Source organism: Zootoca vivipara, chromosome 14 (assembly GCF_963506605.1).
Source record: "Zootoca vivipara chromosome 14, rZooViv1.1, whole genome shotgun sequence".
Taxonomy (NCBI): domain Eukaryota; kingdom Metazoa; phylum Chordata; class Lepidosauria; order Squamata; family Lacertidae; genus Zootoca; species Zootoca vivipara.
Genome location: NC_083289.1, coordinates 25,167,556 through 25,188,418, shown reverse-complemented (window position 1 = coordinate 25,188,418; position 20,863 = coordinate 25,167,556). Strand labels below are relative to the sequence as shown.

The 20,863-nt window shown below is 44.3% G+C and overlaps 1 protein-coding gene across 3 annotated transcripts in view; it reads left to right on the top strand.

Annotated features, from left to right (window-relative positions):
- MEGF11 (multiple EGF like domains 11) overlaps positions 1–20,863 on the top strand; it is a 247,160-nt gene that overhangs the window by 180,412 nt on the left and 45,885 nt on the right. For all 3 annotated transcript variants that reach the window (XM_060282925.1, XM_060282926.1, XM_035131062.2), the window contains exons 12-13: positions 14,148–14,294; positions 16,050–16,184. In XM_060282925.1, coding sequence (XP_060138908.1) covers positions 14,148–14,294; positions 16,050–16,184 — 282 coding nt within the window. The remainder of the gene's footprint in view (positions 1–14,147; positions 14,295–16,049; positions 16,185–20,863) is intronic.

Below are 20,863 nucleotides of genomic sequence, written 5' to 3'. Positions count from 1 at the left end.
GACTTTCCGGTGTCCAAAATGGAGCAGTTGTGGTAGATCTGAACTTTTTGTGAGAGCCTCTGTGCCCCTGGCGAAGGGAGTTAATGATGTAGAGAAACGAGTTAACTGGCTGGGCACAGATAACATTGGCTTTGAGAAAGGGAAATTCGAGTGTGGGGAGGCGCTTTGGGAAGCAAAGAGCAACATCCTTTACTGTCACTCAAACAGCGAATCCTGTTTCTTCTCTCCTGTGACATTAATTCAGGAGAACTGATAAGGTGCGCGCAACACATACTCTCTCTCTCTCTCTCTCTCTCTCTCTCTCTCTCTCTCTCTCTCTCTCTCTCTCTCGGGAAGGCCTTTTTAATTCTGAGAGAAGCAGCCCCTTTGACTGTGAGCTAGGAGGTATTTTTAACTTTGGATTTGTGAACAGTTGATAGAGGAGAGAAAGCCAAAGAGAGTCATTTTTGATCGGCTTTGTGAGAAACAGAGTTATTTTATAACATCGTTGTTTTACTAATTTGAATCTGTCCCCCTCAGCTGTTGTAGTGCTTAGCTTGAGGTAGTTAGTATTGTGTTCAGAGCTGGCATATGGTTGGCACTTAATTAATGTTAAATAGTCGGGGATGTGTTTTATTCTGGGATTATTGTGTAGAGCAGAAGTTAGTATGAGGCATGGAGTTCAGCCTCCTAACAATTGCAGCTTTCATTGTACGATTTGTTTTTTGTGCAAAATGCAAGTTTCTAACCCTTATGGTGAAGGCAGCATGTGGGCACTGCCTTGTGAAGACACATGTGTGAGGACTATGTTATTGCTTCTGTGGTCAGCCACTGCAAATCAAACAACTTGTAATGGGTTAGCATGATCACCTCCCTGTGCTTGAAACACAATGGATTTTGGTGGAACCGTCTGACATGTTCCATTTGTGAATTGCCAAGTGTTGGTTCCCATTCCATCATTTGATGGGACAGCAACATGAAGTGGTGGCTTGCTCATGGACCCATCACAGATTTAGCATAGCAACAGAGGAAGTTGCTTCCTACCAAGTCAGATCATTGGTCCATCTAACCCAGCTAACCTCTGCTACTTTGCTTTCCAAGGGATTTGACATGAACCGAAAGCAGAGCCCCGTCCCCAGTGCTCTGATGGACAGAGAAGAGCTCCATGATTCAGAGGCTCTTCCTGCATTTTGTTGACTGCCCTGATCAGAGGGCAGGAGGACTTGGTGGAAGAAGGCAGCAAAGAACATGGGGAAGGACTGTAGCTTGGTGGCAGAGCATCTGCTTTGCATGTCGAAGGTCCCAGATTCAGTCCTCAACGGCATCCCCAGATGCCTGGGATAGACTCCATGCCTGAAACGCTGGAGAGCTGCTGCCAGATGGACCAGTGGTCTGACCCAGTATAAGGCAGCTGCCTATGTTCCTATGTGTGCGCCTAGCTACAAATAGAATGCTCAGGTCACATTGGGTGCAGGGCTGTTCAGTGGAACCAGTTTTGCTCATTAGCATGCCAGTCTACAGAGGTAGAGAACTCAGGTAACGTCCATTCATGTGTATGCATGCACATGAGTCGAGCGTAATTTCCAGGGGCAAGGTTTCAATGCCCTTTAGTTCGTTTATTTATTTATTAGAAAAATTTGTTAACAAAGATATCCCCCCACCAAGAATATATTATTGGAATATAATTAGGAAATATTGATTTAGAAATGTCCTGGTGGATTTATGTGCTGTCCTTTGGTATAAATTTCTTAAGGCAGCATGTGTATAAGAGCGCTTGCCTTCCTGTGACTAGCTAAATAAATATTGCAAAACCTAAGCAAGTGTATGCAAACGTTCTGAATATGTGGCACTCGTGGAGAAGGTGGGATTCTGCTGCTCCTGCTGCAAAGTTTAGACTACCTTGGCACAGAACGTCTTTTTTAAAAAAGGGCAGAGTGTAAACAGCTTCATTTCTAGGGCACTTTCCCTCATCTTTTGGGATATAGCAAGCCCTTTCAAACACACGATATCTTTCCTGAACGTTAAGCAAAGGGTGCTTCCAAACCTGTCACTATTTACAGTTGGTATTCAATCACATACTGGATAATTTAGGTTATTACTTTGGGAGGTCTTGTGTGACAAATCCCCTTCCCCAAAAAGATTGTACTATTTGTGATCAGGAAAGTGATGGGGGGGATGTACTAGAAAGTGTGAGATAACAGTTGCTTTGACATAACATCTTCTAACCTGACTGCAAACAAATCAGGTTAAATGTTCAATAAACAGACTGCCAGGCAGCATGCTGAGAGTTTCACAGTGCATCTTAGTGCATTGTTGCGTGCATGTTTAAAAGGACCTTTATCCCTCGCAGATTCCTTTTTGTCCTCTGCTGCTATGCTACGTAGAAAACATTAGATAGAAACATTACTGCATTCACATTAGCTTGCCATTTTCTGGCTGGCTGTTCCTCTGCCATATTTTCCGTTTAATCACTTTTAGTTACTGTAGCCTAGCTCTTGAAGTTAATAATTTATTTGTGTGGTATTCCTGCATCCTTACATTGTCTTTAAAGGAAGGATGGAACTGGGACATTTCAGCAGGATGGGTAAGTTATCACTCTCCCCTTTTACCTACCTCCACTGGGCGTTTTTTTAAAAAGGGAAGTGTCTTTTCCCATCTGAAAGGGGAGCACTTAGCTTTCTTGCTTCTATCAGTGCCCTCTAAGCCTTTAAAACTGTACCATAAGCCTATTAGAAATCAGCTTTAATTTTTCATTGGCTTAATTTCAAGTGAGATGATAAGATTTTAATGTCCTCCTTTTGCTTAAAAATTCTCTCTTTTGATGGGGAACCTTTCAGGATGGCTCCTGCTGATAGCAGGCTATTTTTTTAAAGAAAAAAAGTTAATCTGCATTTGCTAAGTTATCAAAGGCTCCACTGATGTCCTCATGTTAATTGAGCCTCTGGAACTTATTGATGAGGTGCCCAACTCAGTAGAACTAGATCAGTATCTTAGTCAAGTTTATTTTTTGTTTACCCAAAAGATAGTCCAAGAAGATGTTTTTAGGGCATGAACCGGAATTATATTTTTTTTAAAAAAAGGAGAAGGGAGATTTAAAAAAAATAGAATATGCCATATCTTCTCAAATAAATGGAGAAAAATGGGAGTGGGATGAAGGTGGAAGTGTTATACTTTATAAGTCTACTTATACCTTAACATATAAGGCACCTGTGGTCCTGCAGTTGTTTTCAGACTCCAGTTCTTATCAGCCCCAGCCAGCTTGAGCTGTGATGGTGAGCACCACAGCCCAACAACATCTGGAGGGCCACAGGTGTCCCAACCCTGCTTTAGCCATAGAGCACAGCCCTTCCCCGTGCTTAAGTCCCTCCAGATGTTCTGGATTGGACACCATCAGCCCCAGCTGACACAACCTTCCTTCCCTATTGGGGAAGGCTGGTACTACAAACCGGTAAGCAAGGGATGGAAGATCAGAGTTCCCGGTTCAAATCTCACCTCTGCCATGAACTCATTTGGCCAGTAACATGTTCAGAAGTGCAGGGTACCTTCATGAGGCTCACAGCCATGCCCCTTGCAAGGTGATGCAACTATCTAAGGTCACAGTAACCTTAGAATTATACAGTAATTATAATAATTAGGGTTGCTTGCAACAAGAAATGCAGATCTGGCCTTTCAGCTAGATCTACTCTTTTCTGTGCATAAATGGGCAAATGATTTGGAGTGCTCCAATATCTTCTATCAGAGTGGCTTAAGTTGTGTTTTTCCTTGAAGTTCCATGGTACGTAGCAGAACTTGCACATCCTTCTCCTGAAATGGAAGCACCTTGTGTTTTCGTTGTTGCTAAATGCTCAGCTTTGAAGCATACAGCAGCTAAAAAGATCCTCTTTCATACTGATTGGGTGGCTGTAGGCTACTGGAGACAGGGACCTTGCTGCAGAAATAGTAATGGGACTTCAATCCCGCACAACCCCAGACTGTTACACCACTGATGAAGATAATATGTGAGTGTGTTTGGCGTCTACACTGACTGGCAGTGGTTCTACAAGTGATGTCTGGGTTTGCACCAAAGACCTTTTGCAGGTAAAGCAAATGCTCAGCCACTGAGCTACACAGTCACAATCAGACTCAATGCAGGCAGATAGACACTCCCCAGTGTGGTGTAGTGGTTAAGAGGGGTAGACTTGTAATCTGGTGAACCGGGTCTCCGCTCCTCCACATGCAGCTGCTGGGTGACCTTGTGGTAGTCACACTTCTTTGAAGTCTCTCAGCCCCATTCACCTCACAGAGTGTTTGTTGTGCGGGAGGAAGGGAAAGGAGAACGTTAGCCGCTTTGAGACTCCTTCGGGTAGTGATAAAACGGGATATCAAATCCAAACTCCTCCTCCTCCTCCTCCTCCTCCTCCTCTTCTTCTTCTTCTTCTTCACGCATGCCAGAAAGAGCTAGGAACCTAGAAAAGGCACACCATCCATGTAACCAGCCACCAGACAATGATCTTCTAAGAAGACAGAAGGCATAGGCAGAGCACAGCATGCAGCACATTAGAGGGCACACAAACCTGCTCCACCTTATGGGGAAGACACCAATGGCTTGAGATAGTTGCACCAAAGCACCACTAACAAGGGGTGCATGGGCCTTTCTCCTGAATCTCACCCAACTCCAAGGCACATAGAGCAAGCAAGGGCCCAGGCTAGCATTTCATACACTCACACAGGGCTGCCAACAATAAACCACCCTGTAAGAAGCCCCCCCCCCAATGCTTCTATTTTGTGCATGGCTCCTAATTGGACAGAGGCCAGAACTGTGAGGCAAACACAGGCGGACTCCTCTGTCATCTGCTCTCGTGTCTGCTTCACAGGTGATCTAATGATCCAACAGCACCCAGTGCTGAGATGTGGCAGAATTAAGCTTCCGCTGCCACCAAACAAGAGCTGATGACATGGAAGTCCAGTGGCTTGTTCTGATAAAACAGCAGGCCCCCTCCTCTGTGGGTAGGTTCTTTGGGGCCCTTTAATTATTTTCCCGCACCACCCTAATGTGCCCCAGCACTCAGTTCAGGAATGACAGCCTCAGTATGCGTCCACTCCCATCTGTTCCTCCTGGGCAGCTGAGATGGAGCTAATCAGATGCGATTCCTTCAAACGGCCCTGTTGAGTTCCCCCTTTATCCAGCCCGGAATGGATGCAGTGGCATGCTAGGTACACACACAACCGAGCGTGCCTCTGTAATTGCTAATGAGTAGATTAAGGTACAAGCGGTTAGGCACTAAGAGGACAGTGTGACGGTAGAGGTAAAACAGCAGAGTCATTGGGAAGGACAAACAGATCACCAGGCACCAGATTATAAAATATAAGTAAGCCCCTGTGCCATCCTGCATTGGCATCTCTGCAGAATAATCTCTTCTAGGCACTTAGGAAACTGCCTTATGTTGAGTTAGATCACCCATCTAGCTCAGCGCTTCCACACTAGCTGGCAGTGGGGGTGCGGGCTACTCCGGGTGTCATCCCAGAGGGGGGTGACAAAATCTCCCCTGGGCAGATTGCGTGCAGCGCCGCAACCGGCCCCAAGGGGGGGGAAGGTTGTCTACCCCTGCATGCAAAACAAATGTTCTACCACTGAGCTTATAGTCTTTTCCCAGTAGCAGTGGTACGCTCATTGTTCTGTTGGGCTGGTTCCTGGCTCTGGTCCTGGCTCTGGTTCTGTAGGTCCAGGTGCTGTGGCATCTGGTTCAGTGAGTTCCTGCCTCAAGTTCACTCTGATCACCAACATCTGTCTCAGAGGACCCAGTCCAGCTCCTTAAGAAGAGCATGCTGGAACTCAGAAGCATTACTGGAATCATAGAATTGTAGGGTGGGAAGGGACCCCAAGGGTCATCGAGTCCAACCCCCTACAAAGCATGAATCACTACTAAAGAATCCCTGACCGATGGCCACCCAACCTCTGCTTTAAAAACTCCCATGAAGGAGACTCCACCACCTTCCAAAGTGCTTCATTCCACTATTCAACAGCTCTTACACCAGAAAATTCTTCCTCGTGTTTAGTCAGAATCTCCTTTCTTGTGATTTGACTCCATTGGTTTGAGTCCTACCATCTGAAGCAGCAGAAAACAAGCTTGCTCCATCTTCTGTGTGACTGCCCTTCAGATATTTAAAGATGGCTTTCCTATCACCTCTCAGTCTCATCTTTCCCAGGCAAAACATACCCAACTCTCTCAACTGTTCCTAATAAGGCTTGGTTTCCAGAGCCTTGACCATCTTGGGCACCCTCCTCTGTACACATTCCAGTTCATCAATATCCTTCTTACTACCTTTGACAATGGAGGTAGAGCTTAGCCATCATGACTAGTAGCCACTGGCAATGTTCTCCATGAATTATCCAGTCCTCTTTTAAAGCTACCCAAATTAGTGGCCATCATTGGCTCCTGCGGGAACAAGTTCCATAGTTTAGCTCTGCAATATGAAGAAGCCCTTTTAAAATTTTACCCTGAATCTTCCAATGTTCGGCTCCACTGGAGGCCCACCAGTTCTAGTATTACGAGAGAAGAAGAAAAACTTTTATTCTCTCCATTTTACTCTCTGTTGTTCCCGACTCAGTGTCCTGGCCGCTGCTGGGTTTCCGGGGTCACAGCAGACCGAAGGATTGCCTTCCCTTTTGTCTGGGTGCTGGTCTGGCTGAGCTAGGGAGCTCCCAGGTGCCTTAAAATCTCCTTGATACCCAGCAGCTTTGACAGGCTCACATGGCCTGCAGTGAATCAGACCTAATCTCTCTCTGCACTCCAGGAACTGCTAACCAAATGTCAGAGACAAGTGGCTGTTATGACTTCGTGCCATGCTGAGAAGACAGAGGAGAGTAGCAGGGTGTTTAGCGTCAGATCCACCATGTCTATTGAAGTCCTGTCAAAACTAATTTCTGTGGAACCTACTTTGAGATGGTGATTAAAGTGTGGGTTTTTTTAATGGTGACGAGAGAGAGAGAGAGAGAGGGAGAGGGGGAAAGAGAGAGAGAGAGAGCTCCAATAATAAAATAATTACAGCGTATACATTGATCTATCCATCTCCTCATAGATCCTTCTCTCCTTTCCCCCACTTCGAAACAAGAGGAAAGGAAGCTACATCCTGTAATTTCTCCAGGTCTTACATCCCTGAGAAAATAATTAGATTCAGTTCAGTAGCAACAAACCCCCCCCCCCTGACTCTGCCACAGTCAAGGGGATAGGAGGAGGAGAGCCTGGCCGAAGCCTCCAGCTCTCATTTATTCCAATCCACCTTCTTCCTTCCTTCGATTCTTCCTGCATTTGGAGAAGTGTAGTTGTATTGTCTAGAGGCATGAACAACTGGTTTCATCAGGATCAGGAGCTGCAGTTCAGCCAAGTTGGATGGAAACACAGCAAGGGCCGCAGCCAGGGGGCAGTTTCCTTTCTCCTCGGCAGGAGAAATTTCGTACCGGTGGCAGAGTACAAAAATGTTTCCATCCTTTGTGGTGATTATTACCTTTATCCATTTGTATTAAACTGATCAATTATACCATCATTATACCAAAATAGGCGTCTGCGTGGCTTACAAAATGTTAAAAAAAACCACAAAAAATACATGACATTACTAAAATACACTATAATTAAAATACACCCTAAAACAATCCCATTGCACATAGGACCAGGACTCTCCCCCCCCCCCAGTTCTGGCACCTCTCAGGTGGGCGCCATTGCCATTATAAGAGAACAAGGGTGGTGTTCATGGTGAGTTCCAGCACCTCTTTTTCTAGAAAAACATAGCATTGCACAGGATTCACAGTTTTTCTCTTGGGACTTGTTGGCTTGTGTGAGTTGAGACTATGGTGGTCCCAGGAAGAGATCCAGGATCTTTCCAAACACGAGGGTGAAAATGCCATGTTTTATTTGCTTGACACCCCCCCCCCCGGAATCTCCATGGTGCCATCAAATCATTGGCCTCTTTCATTTTCCCATGAACCTTCTCTCTCTTTTAGACCATAGAAAATCTAACATTTTTAAAGAAAGAATGGGGGTGTTTGCTACAGCTGTAGATTGCCTTAGTGCTGCCCTTCCTCGTTTTCTAAGAGGCACACTTTTGACATGTTCGTTGTGGAATAAGGCAGGTGAAAATATGGCCCCTGTATACCTTCCTGGTTGGTGTCATTTTATCAGCATTTTTGTTTTTTCTCTATCCATCTATCCAGCCAACTGTCTTTTAATGAGCACCATAACTGTTCTTTGCCTACATTTTAAAAAGAAGATATTAAATTTTCGTTTGAAAGCACTTAAAGGAAAGAGTGTTGTAGAGCTAATTAAAAATTGATCTAATGTAACAGAGCAAAATGCCCCACTGCATTTTCTGTTGCTGTCATTTCTTTGTTTCAGATTTCAGGTAAAACAGTTTGTTTAAAATAAATATGTGTGTATATGAGGGGGGGAGGGAGGGAGGGAGGGAGAGAGATGTAATTGTCATGTCAAATAGATACAACTGAGTTCTGCCTTTATCATATTACAAGTAAACATGGATAGTTGTGCAATTGAAAAGCTTCTAATAAGGGCCACTCCATGTATTTGTTATCTATCTCTCTTTGCTAACCTTTGGAATCTAAACATGCTTAAAAGCTGTGATCCTGCTCTCATTTGTTAGATGTGATTATGGCTTCCCTTCCACCACCTCTGCGTTGTGCTAAGTCAGTATCCCCATCAGGAATCATCTTGCCTTTATTTAGTCCTGGGAAGATACTGCCTCATTAGTCTTCAGCTAGAGGTGACTTCTGTGCCGCGGGAAACAGAGATGCATTTTAATGTTCCTGCCTTTTTAAAAGGAAGGAGCTGGTGTCATTCTCTGAAAAACTCAAGACAAGAAGTAATGTTCCTTAATTGTCTCCATTTATAAATAGCCCGGTTTACAATGAAAGAATTCTAGTCCAAATATTGCTGTCAAAATGGAGGCAGCAACGTGACAACTCTTCCCTTAATCTCCATTTGCACTTAATTCCAGGAGTCGGGGCTGGCAGTATTTAAAATGGTGGGAGGCAATCCATCATTAGGCTATACATTCTAATTGCGCAAGTAGGTCCGTGGTGGATTAAGCCACTTGTCTTGGTGGACACCCCCCCCCCAGTCATTTATTGCCTGTTGGGTTTTTATGGCTGCTGCCAAACAGCTTCTCCCAAGTGATCACGACCCCTAAGACAACTGAAATGTTGCAAGCATGGTTAGCAAAAGTCTCCCAATTCATATTGTTGCACACACACCCCAATCTCCAAGTGGCAGGAAACTCTAGAGGTTATAGCGCTTTGCCCAGAGTTTGGTTTCCTTAGAATGAAGGTCAATGCTGTATGTGGTGTCTTTAGGATATATGGTTTTATTTACACATACTGTATATACAACCTGAGTATAGCTTGGAGGGCCTCCGTCACAGCATTAACACTCAATGGATCTTGCCTCTCCACTGAATTCCCAGGTAGTTCTCCAAACCGTATCTATGGGTCTTGCACAGAATAAGACCAGTTTCTGTGTCTCTAGCTTGCAGCATCTCCTGGCCTATTGTTCTCCATCTTGGTGATCTGGCAACTAGCCAAGTGAGGTGGGGAAAGTCCCACCCATTTGTCTCTATGGCAACAAACGGACTTTTCCACCTGGCCCAGTAGAGCAATTCTGATAATTCTGTTATTGTTACTTATTTTTTTTCTTTCCTGGTTTATTTTACTCACCTTTTATTTATTTTTAGGTTTGTGTTTGAATCGAAAGGGAATTGATTTATGGTGCCTTGTCTCCTTACAGTGTACATTTATATCAGTAATAATTTCCGGGGGGAGTAGCTGTGTTGCGCTAATACAGCCAAAAGAAATAGAGTTTTGTTGCACCTTAAAGACTAATAATTTTATTGGGGCAGTAACCTTTCAAGAATCAATGTCCACTTCATCAGGTGCTTATCAGTAATATGTCAGTAATATAGTCAGTCCATGATATAATGCAATATAAAGCTGTGCTCTTCTTTACTTACAACATGTTTCTGAACCTCATGTTAAGATGCCTCTGGCTTTGATACAACATCCCTTCTGAAATGTGTAATTATTCCTGAACTTGAATAGAGGTGGTTAGAGGGATGAGTCCTGCTATGTTCCTTTAGTGCACTATTCACAGATATTTTTGAAAACTGCCCTGTGCATATGCTCAACAGTGATCATTCTGTCAGTTTTAATAATCCTCCAAGCAGGATGTCCGAGTGGGTGGCAAGTCCACCAACATGGCATGTTCCTCATTGCAGCCTAATGAAGCCATCAAAAAGCAGGAAATGAGACGAGATGAGGCTTATCCATGGCAGCACATATAATCCAACCTCTGGCTGAGTTCAGGTATTTTGGAGTCGTCGCCCGCGCTTATCCTTTTATCCAGAAGAAACATGCGCTTGGCTGATAAAGAACTTCCGGATGGTGTAGGGATTGCTGGCTTAAATGAGGTCTGTATCAGATCTCAAGGCGCACTGAGGCAGCAAACTCCTGAGCTCTCAGTCTGATGCTCATGTGCTTTAACAGGACCTGCGCAGCATGTGACCTGCAGAGCCAAATGCAGCCCCCGCCTCATGGCATGCAGTGTGTGGCCTGTCAGTGCAATGACAACCCTTCTGGTTTTGCAGGGCCAGGCAGACATTAAGAACTGGAAGTTTATCAGCCCCTGGCTGGGTTGCCATACATAGCTGGTGGGCTGCATTCTGCATTGCGGATACTGAACTAAAATATGCAGAAGGCAGTGGAGGAGAGGTTTTGCAAAATATATGATTGTTCATTCCCTTGCACAATATACATCTCCCAACCCTTTTTCTTCCTTTTCTTTCCCATGCCTTTAGCCACATGGAATGCACTAAGTGGTGGTTAGTGTTCATCAAAAGTGGAGACTCAGAGCATAAACTTGCTACTTCTTCAAAGCAGAACAGCTGGCTGCATGGGTGAATCATAGAATCATAGAGTTGGAAGAGACCACAAGGGCCATCCAGTCCAACCCCCTGCCAAGCAGGAAACACCATCAAAGCATTCTTGACATATGGCTCTCAAGCCTCTGCTTAAAGACCTCCAAAGAAGGAGACTCCACCACACTCCTTGGTAGCAAATACCACTGCCGAACAGCTCTTACTGTCAGGAAGTTCTTCCTAATGTTTAGGTGGAATCTTCTTTCTTGTAGTTTGAATCCATTGCTCCATGTCCGCTTCTCTGGAGCAGAAGAAAACAACCTTTCTCCCTCCTTTATATGGCATCCTTTAATATATTTGAACATGGCTATCATATCCCCCCCTTCCCCCCCTTAACCGTCGTGCCCTGGGGTGGTGGGTCTAACCGCCCACGGTGTGCCTTTTTGTCAGCCCCCTCAGAGATGGCACCTGGGGCAAACCGCCCCCACCACACAAACCCTTCCTAAGCCCCTGAGAACAGCATTCCCAAACTACAGGCTGCTTTTCTTTCCAAATCTACCTTGCCAATGTCAAGGTCCCAGTGCATCTATCAAGAAAGTGTTGTGGTGGTTTTGGTCATGTTTAAACCCAACCGTGTGAAAAATGTTGTTCCTTCCATGCTGGTTCGGGCAAGGTCAAGCCCACGGACATTCACACGTAGCAGGCTCAGCGATTAAACTGCAGGCGTAATTCAGCTGGCAGCAGCCCCATGATGCAGTTCAGAGAGTACCAAGGGCCCTGCACTTGCACAGTCTGAAAGACCAAAACCCTGCCACGCATCACAACTGTGATTAAAAGCTATTCCACAAAACAAACTTTATGGAGTTGAATTAGTTCAGATCTATACCCTCTACCATTCCTCAGATGAAAATAGGGACATTTTATTCTACATCAGTATCACTGCTTAAGCATTTCCTCCTGGTCAAGTAAAAAAGTTATTAGAGGAAACTCACAGAACGGCAGTATTTTAAGCACAGAAATCTTTGAATGTACAGTACGTATTGCCTGGGGAGGAAAGAAAAACCCCAAATCAATAAATACAGTGCTACCTCAGTTTAAGTACACAGTTGGTTCCAGAAGTCTGTACTTAACCTGAAGCGTACTTAACCTGAAGCGAACTTTCCCATTGAAAGTAATGGAAAGTGGATTAATCCATTCCAGACGGGTCCGCGGAGTACTTAAACTGAAAGTACTCAAACCGAAGCGTACTTAAACCGAGGTATGACTGTACAACTAACTTATAGGTGTGTGGGTGTGAAAACTATGCAATATCATCATGCGTTTACAAGTATTTCGGGAGCATGATAGCTTTGAACAGCTATTATTGTTGCAATTGTGCAGGTGTGCCCTATGGGGTATTCTAATGTCTATTTTGGGGTCCAGGGACATACAACTGTTTGATTTGGGGGATACATATAAACTTCCTTTTTTACTGTTTCAAACTTCTAAACAAATTGTGAATGTGCAACACCCTGGAGCTGTGGTGAATCCTGGGTGGCTCAGCTGCACAGACACCCCCACCCCCAGACACCCCCTCCTGCAGCTGCCCTGGGACTCCCCTTCACTCAAATGCAAAAAATGGGGAGACTCATCAGATTTCAGAAGGTGCCACCAATTCAACTCATGGGAGAGATCGATGCCTTTTTCCTGTCCACGTGAGAATCCCCCTCTTTTGCATCTGTTAAAGCCACAGGCACCCTCGCTCCATCTCCAATCTGATCAGGTTATATGATTCTCAGGAGTACTCCCATTAATTTGAGTAAAATAAAGTCTTGCCCTCGTGAGTCTTACACAGATGAATGACAGGTCCTTAGAGACCCCCGTGGGCTTGCAGGATTGGGCCCTGGTTTATTTTAATTCATTTGTTGACAAGTGAAAGAGCAGGAGCCCTTATTTAAATGTCACTAATTAGAATACTGGAGGACAGAGCCTTTAAATCACCTACTAAGAGTCTCTGCACACACAGAGTGCACTTTGGTAGATTTGAACGTTATAATAAATGCCAAACTATTGTCCTGGGAGCCATTTGGTGCCTAGATTTGCATCTCTGCACGTTTGCAGAGCATACAAATTTATGCGAATAAAGAGAGAGTCCAGGGTGGGATCTGCCCGCTATGCTAAGTGCTCTGCAGAGCAGGGACATAACCTGCGTCCTACCTAACAATCAGAGAACATTTATTTTTCCATTTCTTCCATGTATGAAGGGCGGTATACAATTTAAGCACCAAAATGATTTAAGCTGCTCACCACAGATGAGCATGCAAACTACAGCAATTCCCACTTACTTTTCTGTCTCCATTGCAATTCTTTTGACATTCCGACCTGGAAGCTTATTTCCTGAAAGCCCACACTGAAGCTGCAAATCCAGGGGAAGGATCACTGCCTTTCTCCACCCCCACCCCTCACCCTCTTGCAGCCTCTGACATACGTCTCCCAAAGTGCATGAAGCAGCCTGGGTGCCAAGACAAAGGGTGCCACCATCACCCTATTAGACGCCACTCTGTATGACTTGACTTGACTTAAATAATATCAAGTGTTTTATTATTTTGTCAGTTTTATTGTGAATTTAAAATGTAATGCTAGCCTTAAAATGAATTGCTATATTTTGTTTCAAAATTAACTGCTATGAAACAACTTATTGCAATGATGTCCTTCTGCTGGTATTATTATTATGCCTGTTATGAAGTGGCTTTTTTCTGGGGGTCCACAGGGGGACGCATACCCTTAAACATTTTGTGAATCTAAGTTTGGCCTCATTGAGGGGCAGTATTTCAATATGAGTAGGAAAATGAGAGTACCCCTAAACATTTTTTTAGGAAAAAAAGCACTGCTGTTAGGTATTCAGTAGTCTGTGTTTGTCTAAGCTTGAGTCTGGACTAAGGATTCTGAGCCCCTGTGTTCTGTTTCAATACATGATATCCAATCACAGAACATTTCAGGATTTGGACCTCTTCCATTGGCCCTTAAATTCTGAGTCATGATTCGCAGCTGGGAAGTTTAGACAGCCAATCACGTTGGGAGTGGCCCAGGCCATCAGAACTGTATATAAGCAGTTGCCCAGTTGTCTTGCCTCTTGAGAACCCACCTACACTTCAATGCCTTCACCCCAAGGCTCCAGGCAGTTAACAACAATTAAGGCACAATATGAAAAACGTTTAAAACAACTTACAGTCACAAAAAGACGTCAGTTGTGTTGTGAAGCATTTTGGATTTGCATCTCTACTCTTCTCCAGGCATCCATTGCGACAGCGTCTGCCCAGAAGGGCGATGGGGACCCAACTGCTCCATCACTTGCAACTGTGAAAACGGGGGGTCCTGCTCCCCAGAGGATGGGACCTGCGAGTGTGCACCAGGCTACCGAGGACCCCTGTGCCAAAGAAGTAAGTTCTCCCCCCAACCTACGTACTTTCCTCTCTGGATCCCATTGGCCAAATACCCGCCTCATCCCATCCCTAATTCCTCCTCAGCCATTACGTGGAGAGGGAACCACAGGGAGGCAGGTGGCCATAGGAGCCAACTCCTAGGGGCTGAGGGGTCTTTGACACCCCAATAAAACATTTGAGGGGGCCGGCGGGGGGCAAAGTTGATGGGCATTGCCATCCAAAGGTGTCGGTACACCGATTATTCAGTGCAGGGCTTATCCCCCCAAAAAACCAATATTTTATTTAAGTTAGCCCCTCTCCCTGCAAAAAAAGGCCTGAATGAGGGATTCACAACAGAGGTTGTGGAACTGAGCTTGACCCAGTAATCGCATCCTCAGGTTTGCAGTTTGTATGGCAGGAATACCCAAACACAATTACTGAGTCTACCCTGGAACTGTGCAGTCAAACTCAAGAGTGGCTCTTTACAGAACCAGTGTCTTTAACTCTGCAAATAACTTTTGCACACACACAAAATTCCCAGTTCACTTCTCGTTCCCCAGCCCCAAATTTCGCAGGTCACCCTTGACACAGGCACAAGCTCCTTTTCTCCCGAATAACTTGCAGCTGCTGTTTTTCTTTTTTATTTAAAGCCATTAATGGCACTGACCTGGGCCAGGGCTGCCACCCACGGCCTTTGTGCATTTCAATTACAAACCCCTCATTCCCTGTGAGTTCACGGCATTTCTCTCTCTGGCTGTCAAACTGCTCTCTAGACCCGCAAAAGAGGCCCTCAGAGAGTCAGGGAACCAGGGGGGGGGGGATTTCTTCCTCTCTGTTTTTGCAAACTTTATATCCCCAGGGTTTAGAATGTGACAAGAGGAAATTGAAACTTTTCCAGAGAGGGGAGAGAAATAACAGGTTAGCTCTATCAGTCGGTGGTGCACAGGCCAGGAGGGCATCTGAGTGCCTTCATCTTATCCATGTAATCAGGCTGTATAGCCCAAGGTGGTCTGCTTGGAGCTGTGGCAAGAAGAGAACTCGGCTTCCTTTCTCCATTATCGGCAGCCTCATTATGCCAGGAGTCACACCTGCCCCCTAAGTATCCCTCATTATCAGATCCATCCCTGAACTGAACTTAAATATTTCAAGTTGCTGCTTCTCCTCACTAGGCCTGACAGGTATGGAGGGTCTTGTTGTTTTTTATCCTTTCTTTGCTTCTGATAGTTCATTTGTGTTTTGAATATAGGGATGGAGGAGAAATTCAATTCTGTTTCCTATTATTATTATTATTATTATTATTATTATTATTATTACCTGCAGGTCTCAGGATGGTTCACAGAATAAAACCAGAATATAAAAACCACAAAAATACATAATCAGAATAAAAACAACAACAACCTAATACCCACACACCTTTTAAAAGGGCATAGGATTTAAATGCAAACCCCCTCCTAATTTGTGCTTTCCAAAACAATACACAAACTGAAACACAGCCATCCTTCGGAATCCAAATGTTGCATTGCAGTTCTCCAGCCAAATAATGGGTGTGAAAATATATAGGCTTAGGAAGGTGTGCATTAAAAAGATATATTCATGAAAACAACGTATAAAAATGCATTCAGTTAAGAAAAAATGTAGTCGAGTGGTTAAACTGTATGGTGCTTTCTTCATGAACTGCATGCATTGTTGCAAATAACTGTAGTAACGATGAGGACTAGTATGTTGTTTCTGCCTTCTTTACAGTTGTAGTACAGCTTTTGTTATTTATTTTAGTTTGTCCACCTGGTTTCTACGGACATCAATGCAGCCAGCCGTGTCCCCAGTGCATTCACAGCACTGTCCCCTGTCATCACGTTACAGGACATTGTGACTGCCTCCCAGGATTTTTTGGGCCACTCTGCAATCAAGGTATGAAGACTCTTAGTGGTCCTTGCTGGTTGCATTTATTTATGAGCAATTGATAGAAGCCAATGGAAAGGTTTCTGGGCAAAGCTCGCCTTTTTGTATTATTATTATTATTATTATTATTATTATTATTATTATTATTGTAAGCCTTTGAGGTTCTAGATAGCAGCAGGGGAAAGAAAACCTGTTTTCCTTTGTAGGCAGAAATGCAAATAAGCACTTAGTCTCCCCTTTGTAAATAAGCTGTATGCTAACATGCTTAAGTAAGGCAATTCCTTCGTTTTGGACAGAAGTGCAAATAAAATGTGGCAGATGTTGCAAATGCAGCCGGATACTCAAGGATGTGGTTAAACCACAGAGCCTAGAGCTTGCTGATCAGAAGATCGGCAGTTCAAATCCCCGCGATGGGGTGAGCTCCCGTTGCTTGGTCCCTGCTCCTGCCAACCTAGCAGTTTGAAAGCATGCAGTGCAAGTAGATAAATAGGTACTGCTCCGGCGGGAAGGTAAACAGCATTTCTGTGCGCTGCTCTGATTCGCCAAAAGTGGCTTTAGTCATGCTCACCACATGACCCGAAAGCTGTACGCCAGCTCCCTCGGCCAGTAAAGTGAGATGAGTGCCGCAACCCCAGAGTCGTCCGCAACTGGACCTAACGGTTAGGGGTCCCTTTACCTTTACTCAAGGCTCACATCTCTTTACTGTCAGACCTAGAGCATCTCAGGCACACAATGGCACTTGTAAGTTGTGCTGTTAATTAAATGTAAAAGGTACTTGTCAGTTAGTACAGACTGCACACAGAAGCAACTACATATTGTCGGCAGGAACTTTTCGAAATGAAATTCTGAAATCTGCTTGTTTGGGTTGGCCCATAGCTGAGGGATGAGCATCGTGGATGAGCTCTTGCTGTCCATACTGAAATTCCCAGGTTTTAACCCAGGCTAGGAAAGACCTCAGGCTGGCGGTGGGGTGGGGCAGTGCTCCTTGGAAGAGTCAACACTGGACAAGATGGACCAAGGGCCTTTCTGAGCAAAAACACAACTTCATGTGGTCATATATTTAAGGGCTGGGGCCGTAGCTTAGTGGTAGAACACCTGTATTTGCAATGTAAAATGCCCTAGGTTCAGTCCCCAGCATGGAAAAGACTGCTGCCTGAAACCCTGGAGAATGGCTGCCAGCCAGTGCAGACCGGCACTGTTGGGCTACAAGTCCTGCCATTGTTGTCGATTATGCTGCTATAAATGTTAGATTGTAGATTGTACAGCTGACTATTGCTTCGCTGCAGTTTATAAAGACATATATTTTGCCCTTTCCTCATCGGTCTACATGTTGCCTCTTTTGGATTAGGTTTGAAGTCTGCAACACAGGGGTTCATTTATTTAGTGCTATAAATGTTAGGGTATGGGTAGGCAAACTAAGGCCCAGGGGCCAGATCCGGCCCAATCGCCTTCTAAATCTGGCCAGCGGACGGTCCAGGAATCAGCGTGTTTTTACATGAGTAGAATGTGTCCTTTTATTTAAAATGCATCTCTGGGTTATTTGTGGGGCCTGCCTGGTGTTTTATATGAGTAGAATTTCTGCTTTTGTTTAAAATGCATCTCTGGGTTATTTGTGGGGCATAGGAATTTGTTCATTCCCCCCCCCAAAAAAAATATAGTCCGGCCCCCCACAAGGTCTGAGGGACAGTGGACCAGCCCCCTGCTGGAAAAGTTTGCTGACCCTTATGTTAGGGCTTATTGATATATTGTCCAAAACTGGTTTGAAGTTCATATCATAATATCGGTTTCATAATTTCTGACCTGGCAATATATTGTGAATATGTGTGTGTGTTAGTGTTATACACAGAAATCACAATGTGGGGAAAACTGTGAAGCCAGCCAATGCTTCTCTGTTAACTCTGCTGGCTCAGCTCTCACCTGCCTCCTGCAGGGAGCAGTGAATCACAGGAGTAGGCACTGCCAAAAGTCAGGGTGCAAGGCAAATCATGAAGCCAGACATCATGATACGGTTGTTGAATGCTTCGGAAGTCGAACGATTTGGAACCCAAACACGGACAACCCAGAAGTGAATGCTTTGGTTTTCGAGCGTGCCTCAGACATCGAATGGCTTCCGGGGCACATCTCTCCATTTTTTCAATGTATTTTGCCGACCAGCAATTGTGCCTTGGTTGTCGAACGTTTCGGAAGTCAAGCGGTCTTCCGGAACGGATTACATTCGACAACCGAGGTTCCACTGTATATCGCAATGTTTAGCTGCAGATATATCACAATGTTGAAAACCAGATATCGCCCAGCCCTAGTAAATGTATATTTCGTATTTGAGTGTAATCTTCAATGTTTTATTTTAATATTTTGTAACGGTTCCTTTGATGTTTTCGGTTAGGCTGAAAATTGCTGTGGAATTTTTTTATTTATTCTCAAAATGTGAAGTGGAATGGAAAATGGGAGACCAAGGCCACCCTGGACCACAATTCCCATCAGCCCTCAGGCAGCATGGTGGCTGAAGGGAGTTGTAGCCTAAAACATCTGAAGGACACCAGGTTGGGGAAGGCTGTTGTGTAGATTTAACAGATAATATGCTGCATGGCATTTGCCTGTTCGGTCGTCATCTTTTGTTTCTTTGGGGATTTTTAAAAGGAAAAAATAGAACTCACTCTTTTTTTAATGCCATGCTTTCCCACAAGGTACAAATTAAAGGCAGTGCTTAGGCAAAAATAATTAAACATAGATTAAGTAGAAACATGTTTTCTTTTCTCCTTGCCACTTTCACCACCAAGATGTAGACCAATTAATATGAGAGCAAGCACTTTACTTTCCCCTTTTCTTCGTTGAATGTGTCTGTCTCAATGCAAAAATCCCAGCTTAGTTTTCACAGTCTGAAGCAGGCCTAATTATCTCATTAAGCAAAACCCTGTTTTCTTGATTTCAATCTGTTGAGCGTCCCTGCCTTCCCTTTGAAATGTTGATCCACCCAGCAGAATTGCCATAAAATATTCATGTTCTAATTAAAGGCAGTCGGTGTTGCAATTTGTCATAATGTTGCAAGCATATGATATGATATATATGCTTTTCTTTAATATAAAAACTGAGAAAGAAGAGAAGGATGCATTTTAATAATTTATTTTAGGCTAACTCGGTACAAATATTGCTGTTTTCAAAATGCAGCTATGGTATTATTGCAGGTGCTTTACTTTTTCGCTAAGTAGAAAGATTATTTAGAGCTAAGCAGAGAGGAGGAAAACTCCTCTCTGTGCTACCAGCCCTAAAGAGAGAGCATAGGTTGTCCTATGGCCCATACCTGTGTCTTGGGTCACACCTCGATCCATTTTCTTGGAGAGGGAGAAAACAAGAGAGAAGAGGAAAGGGCCCATCTAAATGGTGTATGTGAGTAAAGGGAGGGGGATACAATACCTTGGATTGGAAAATGTAGTTCGGGGTCAAATGGTTTCTAGGCTCTTGAAAAAATGATGGCCACAGGGTGGTCCAAAGGGATGTTGTGGTTCACCAGCCATCTTCCAGCGGACCACCTAATTCCTGCTGCTGGCTGATAGGATTCTAGCAGGGATTTCATCTCCTCTTCTTTTATTTATTGATTTTAAAATATTTATTTCCTAGGGCAGCTCAGAGTATGAAATTTAAAGCAAGTCATTGCAACAATAGCAAAACAAAGTATAGTAAACAAGTAAAACTACAGGAACCGGGGCTGCAATTTTTAAATTGATTAACATGGGTGTCAAACTCAAATTCATCGGGGGCCGCATCAGCAGTTTGGTCAGCCTCAAAGGGCCGGTTGTATCTGTAGGACTATGTGTCCACTCTTTATTATCATAAATTATTGTCACTGCATTCAATTATTACTGTTTTTTTGTAATAATGTAAGTAATAACTAGCTCTGAAAGCAGAAACATAGTCAGAATAATGGCAAGTAGATATTCAAATGTACAATTATTGTACAATTTATTGAAAAATGATTTTTGGTAACTGCACTGGGTGGTGGAGGCTCGCTAGGGTTTCATGCAGGACCTTTGCAGAGCTACTAGTACCTGGAGATGCTGGGGTCCTTCTGCATGCAGGACAGATGTTCTGCCAGTGAGCCACCACCCTTCACCAAATGGACTGGCTGAGGTTGACTCACTGGAGCTGCTCTCCTGCTTCCAGGGTTTAAGGGCCAGAAGTATAAAGCAGCATCCTATGTTTCTGAGGAGAGGGAGAGGGAGGGGAGGGAGGGAGGGAGGAAGGAAGGAAGAAAAGAGGGAGTGGGAGGGAGAGAGGAAGGAAGGAAGGAAAGAGGGGAGAGAAAGAAGAGTAGGAAATAAGGAAGAGAATAAAGAAGGAAAGAAAAAGAAAGAGGGAGAGAAGACGGAAAGGGAGAAAGAAGGAAGGAAATAGAGGGAAAGAAAGAATAAGAATGAGAGAGAGGAAGAAAGTTGGGAAGGAAGGAAGGAAGGAAGGAAGGAAGGAAGGAAGGAAGGAAGGAAGGAAGGAAGGAAGGAAGGAAGGAAGGAAGGAAGGAAGGAAAGAGGGAGCAGGAGGGAGAGAGGAAGGAAAGAGGTGAGAGAAAAAAAGAGTAGGAAAGAAGGAATAAAGAAGGAAAGAAAAAGAAAGAGGGAGAGAAGACAGAGATAAAGAAGGAAGGAAGGAGAGGGAAAGAAAGATTAAGAAGGAGAGAGAGGAAGAAAGAAAGGGAA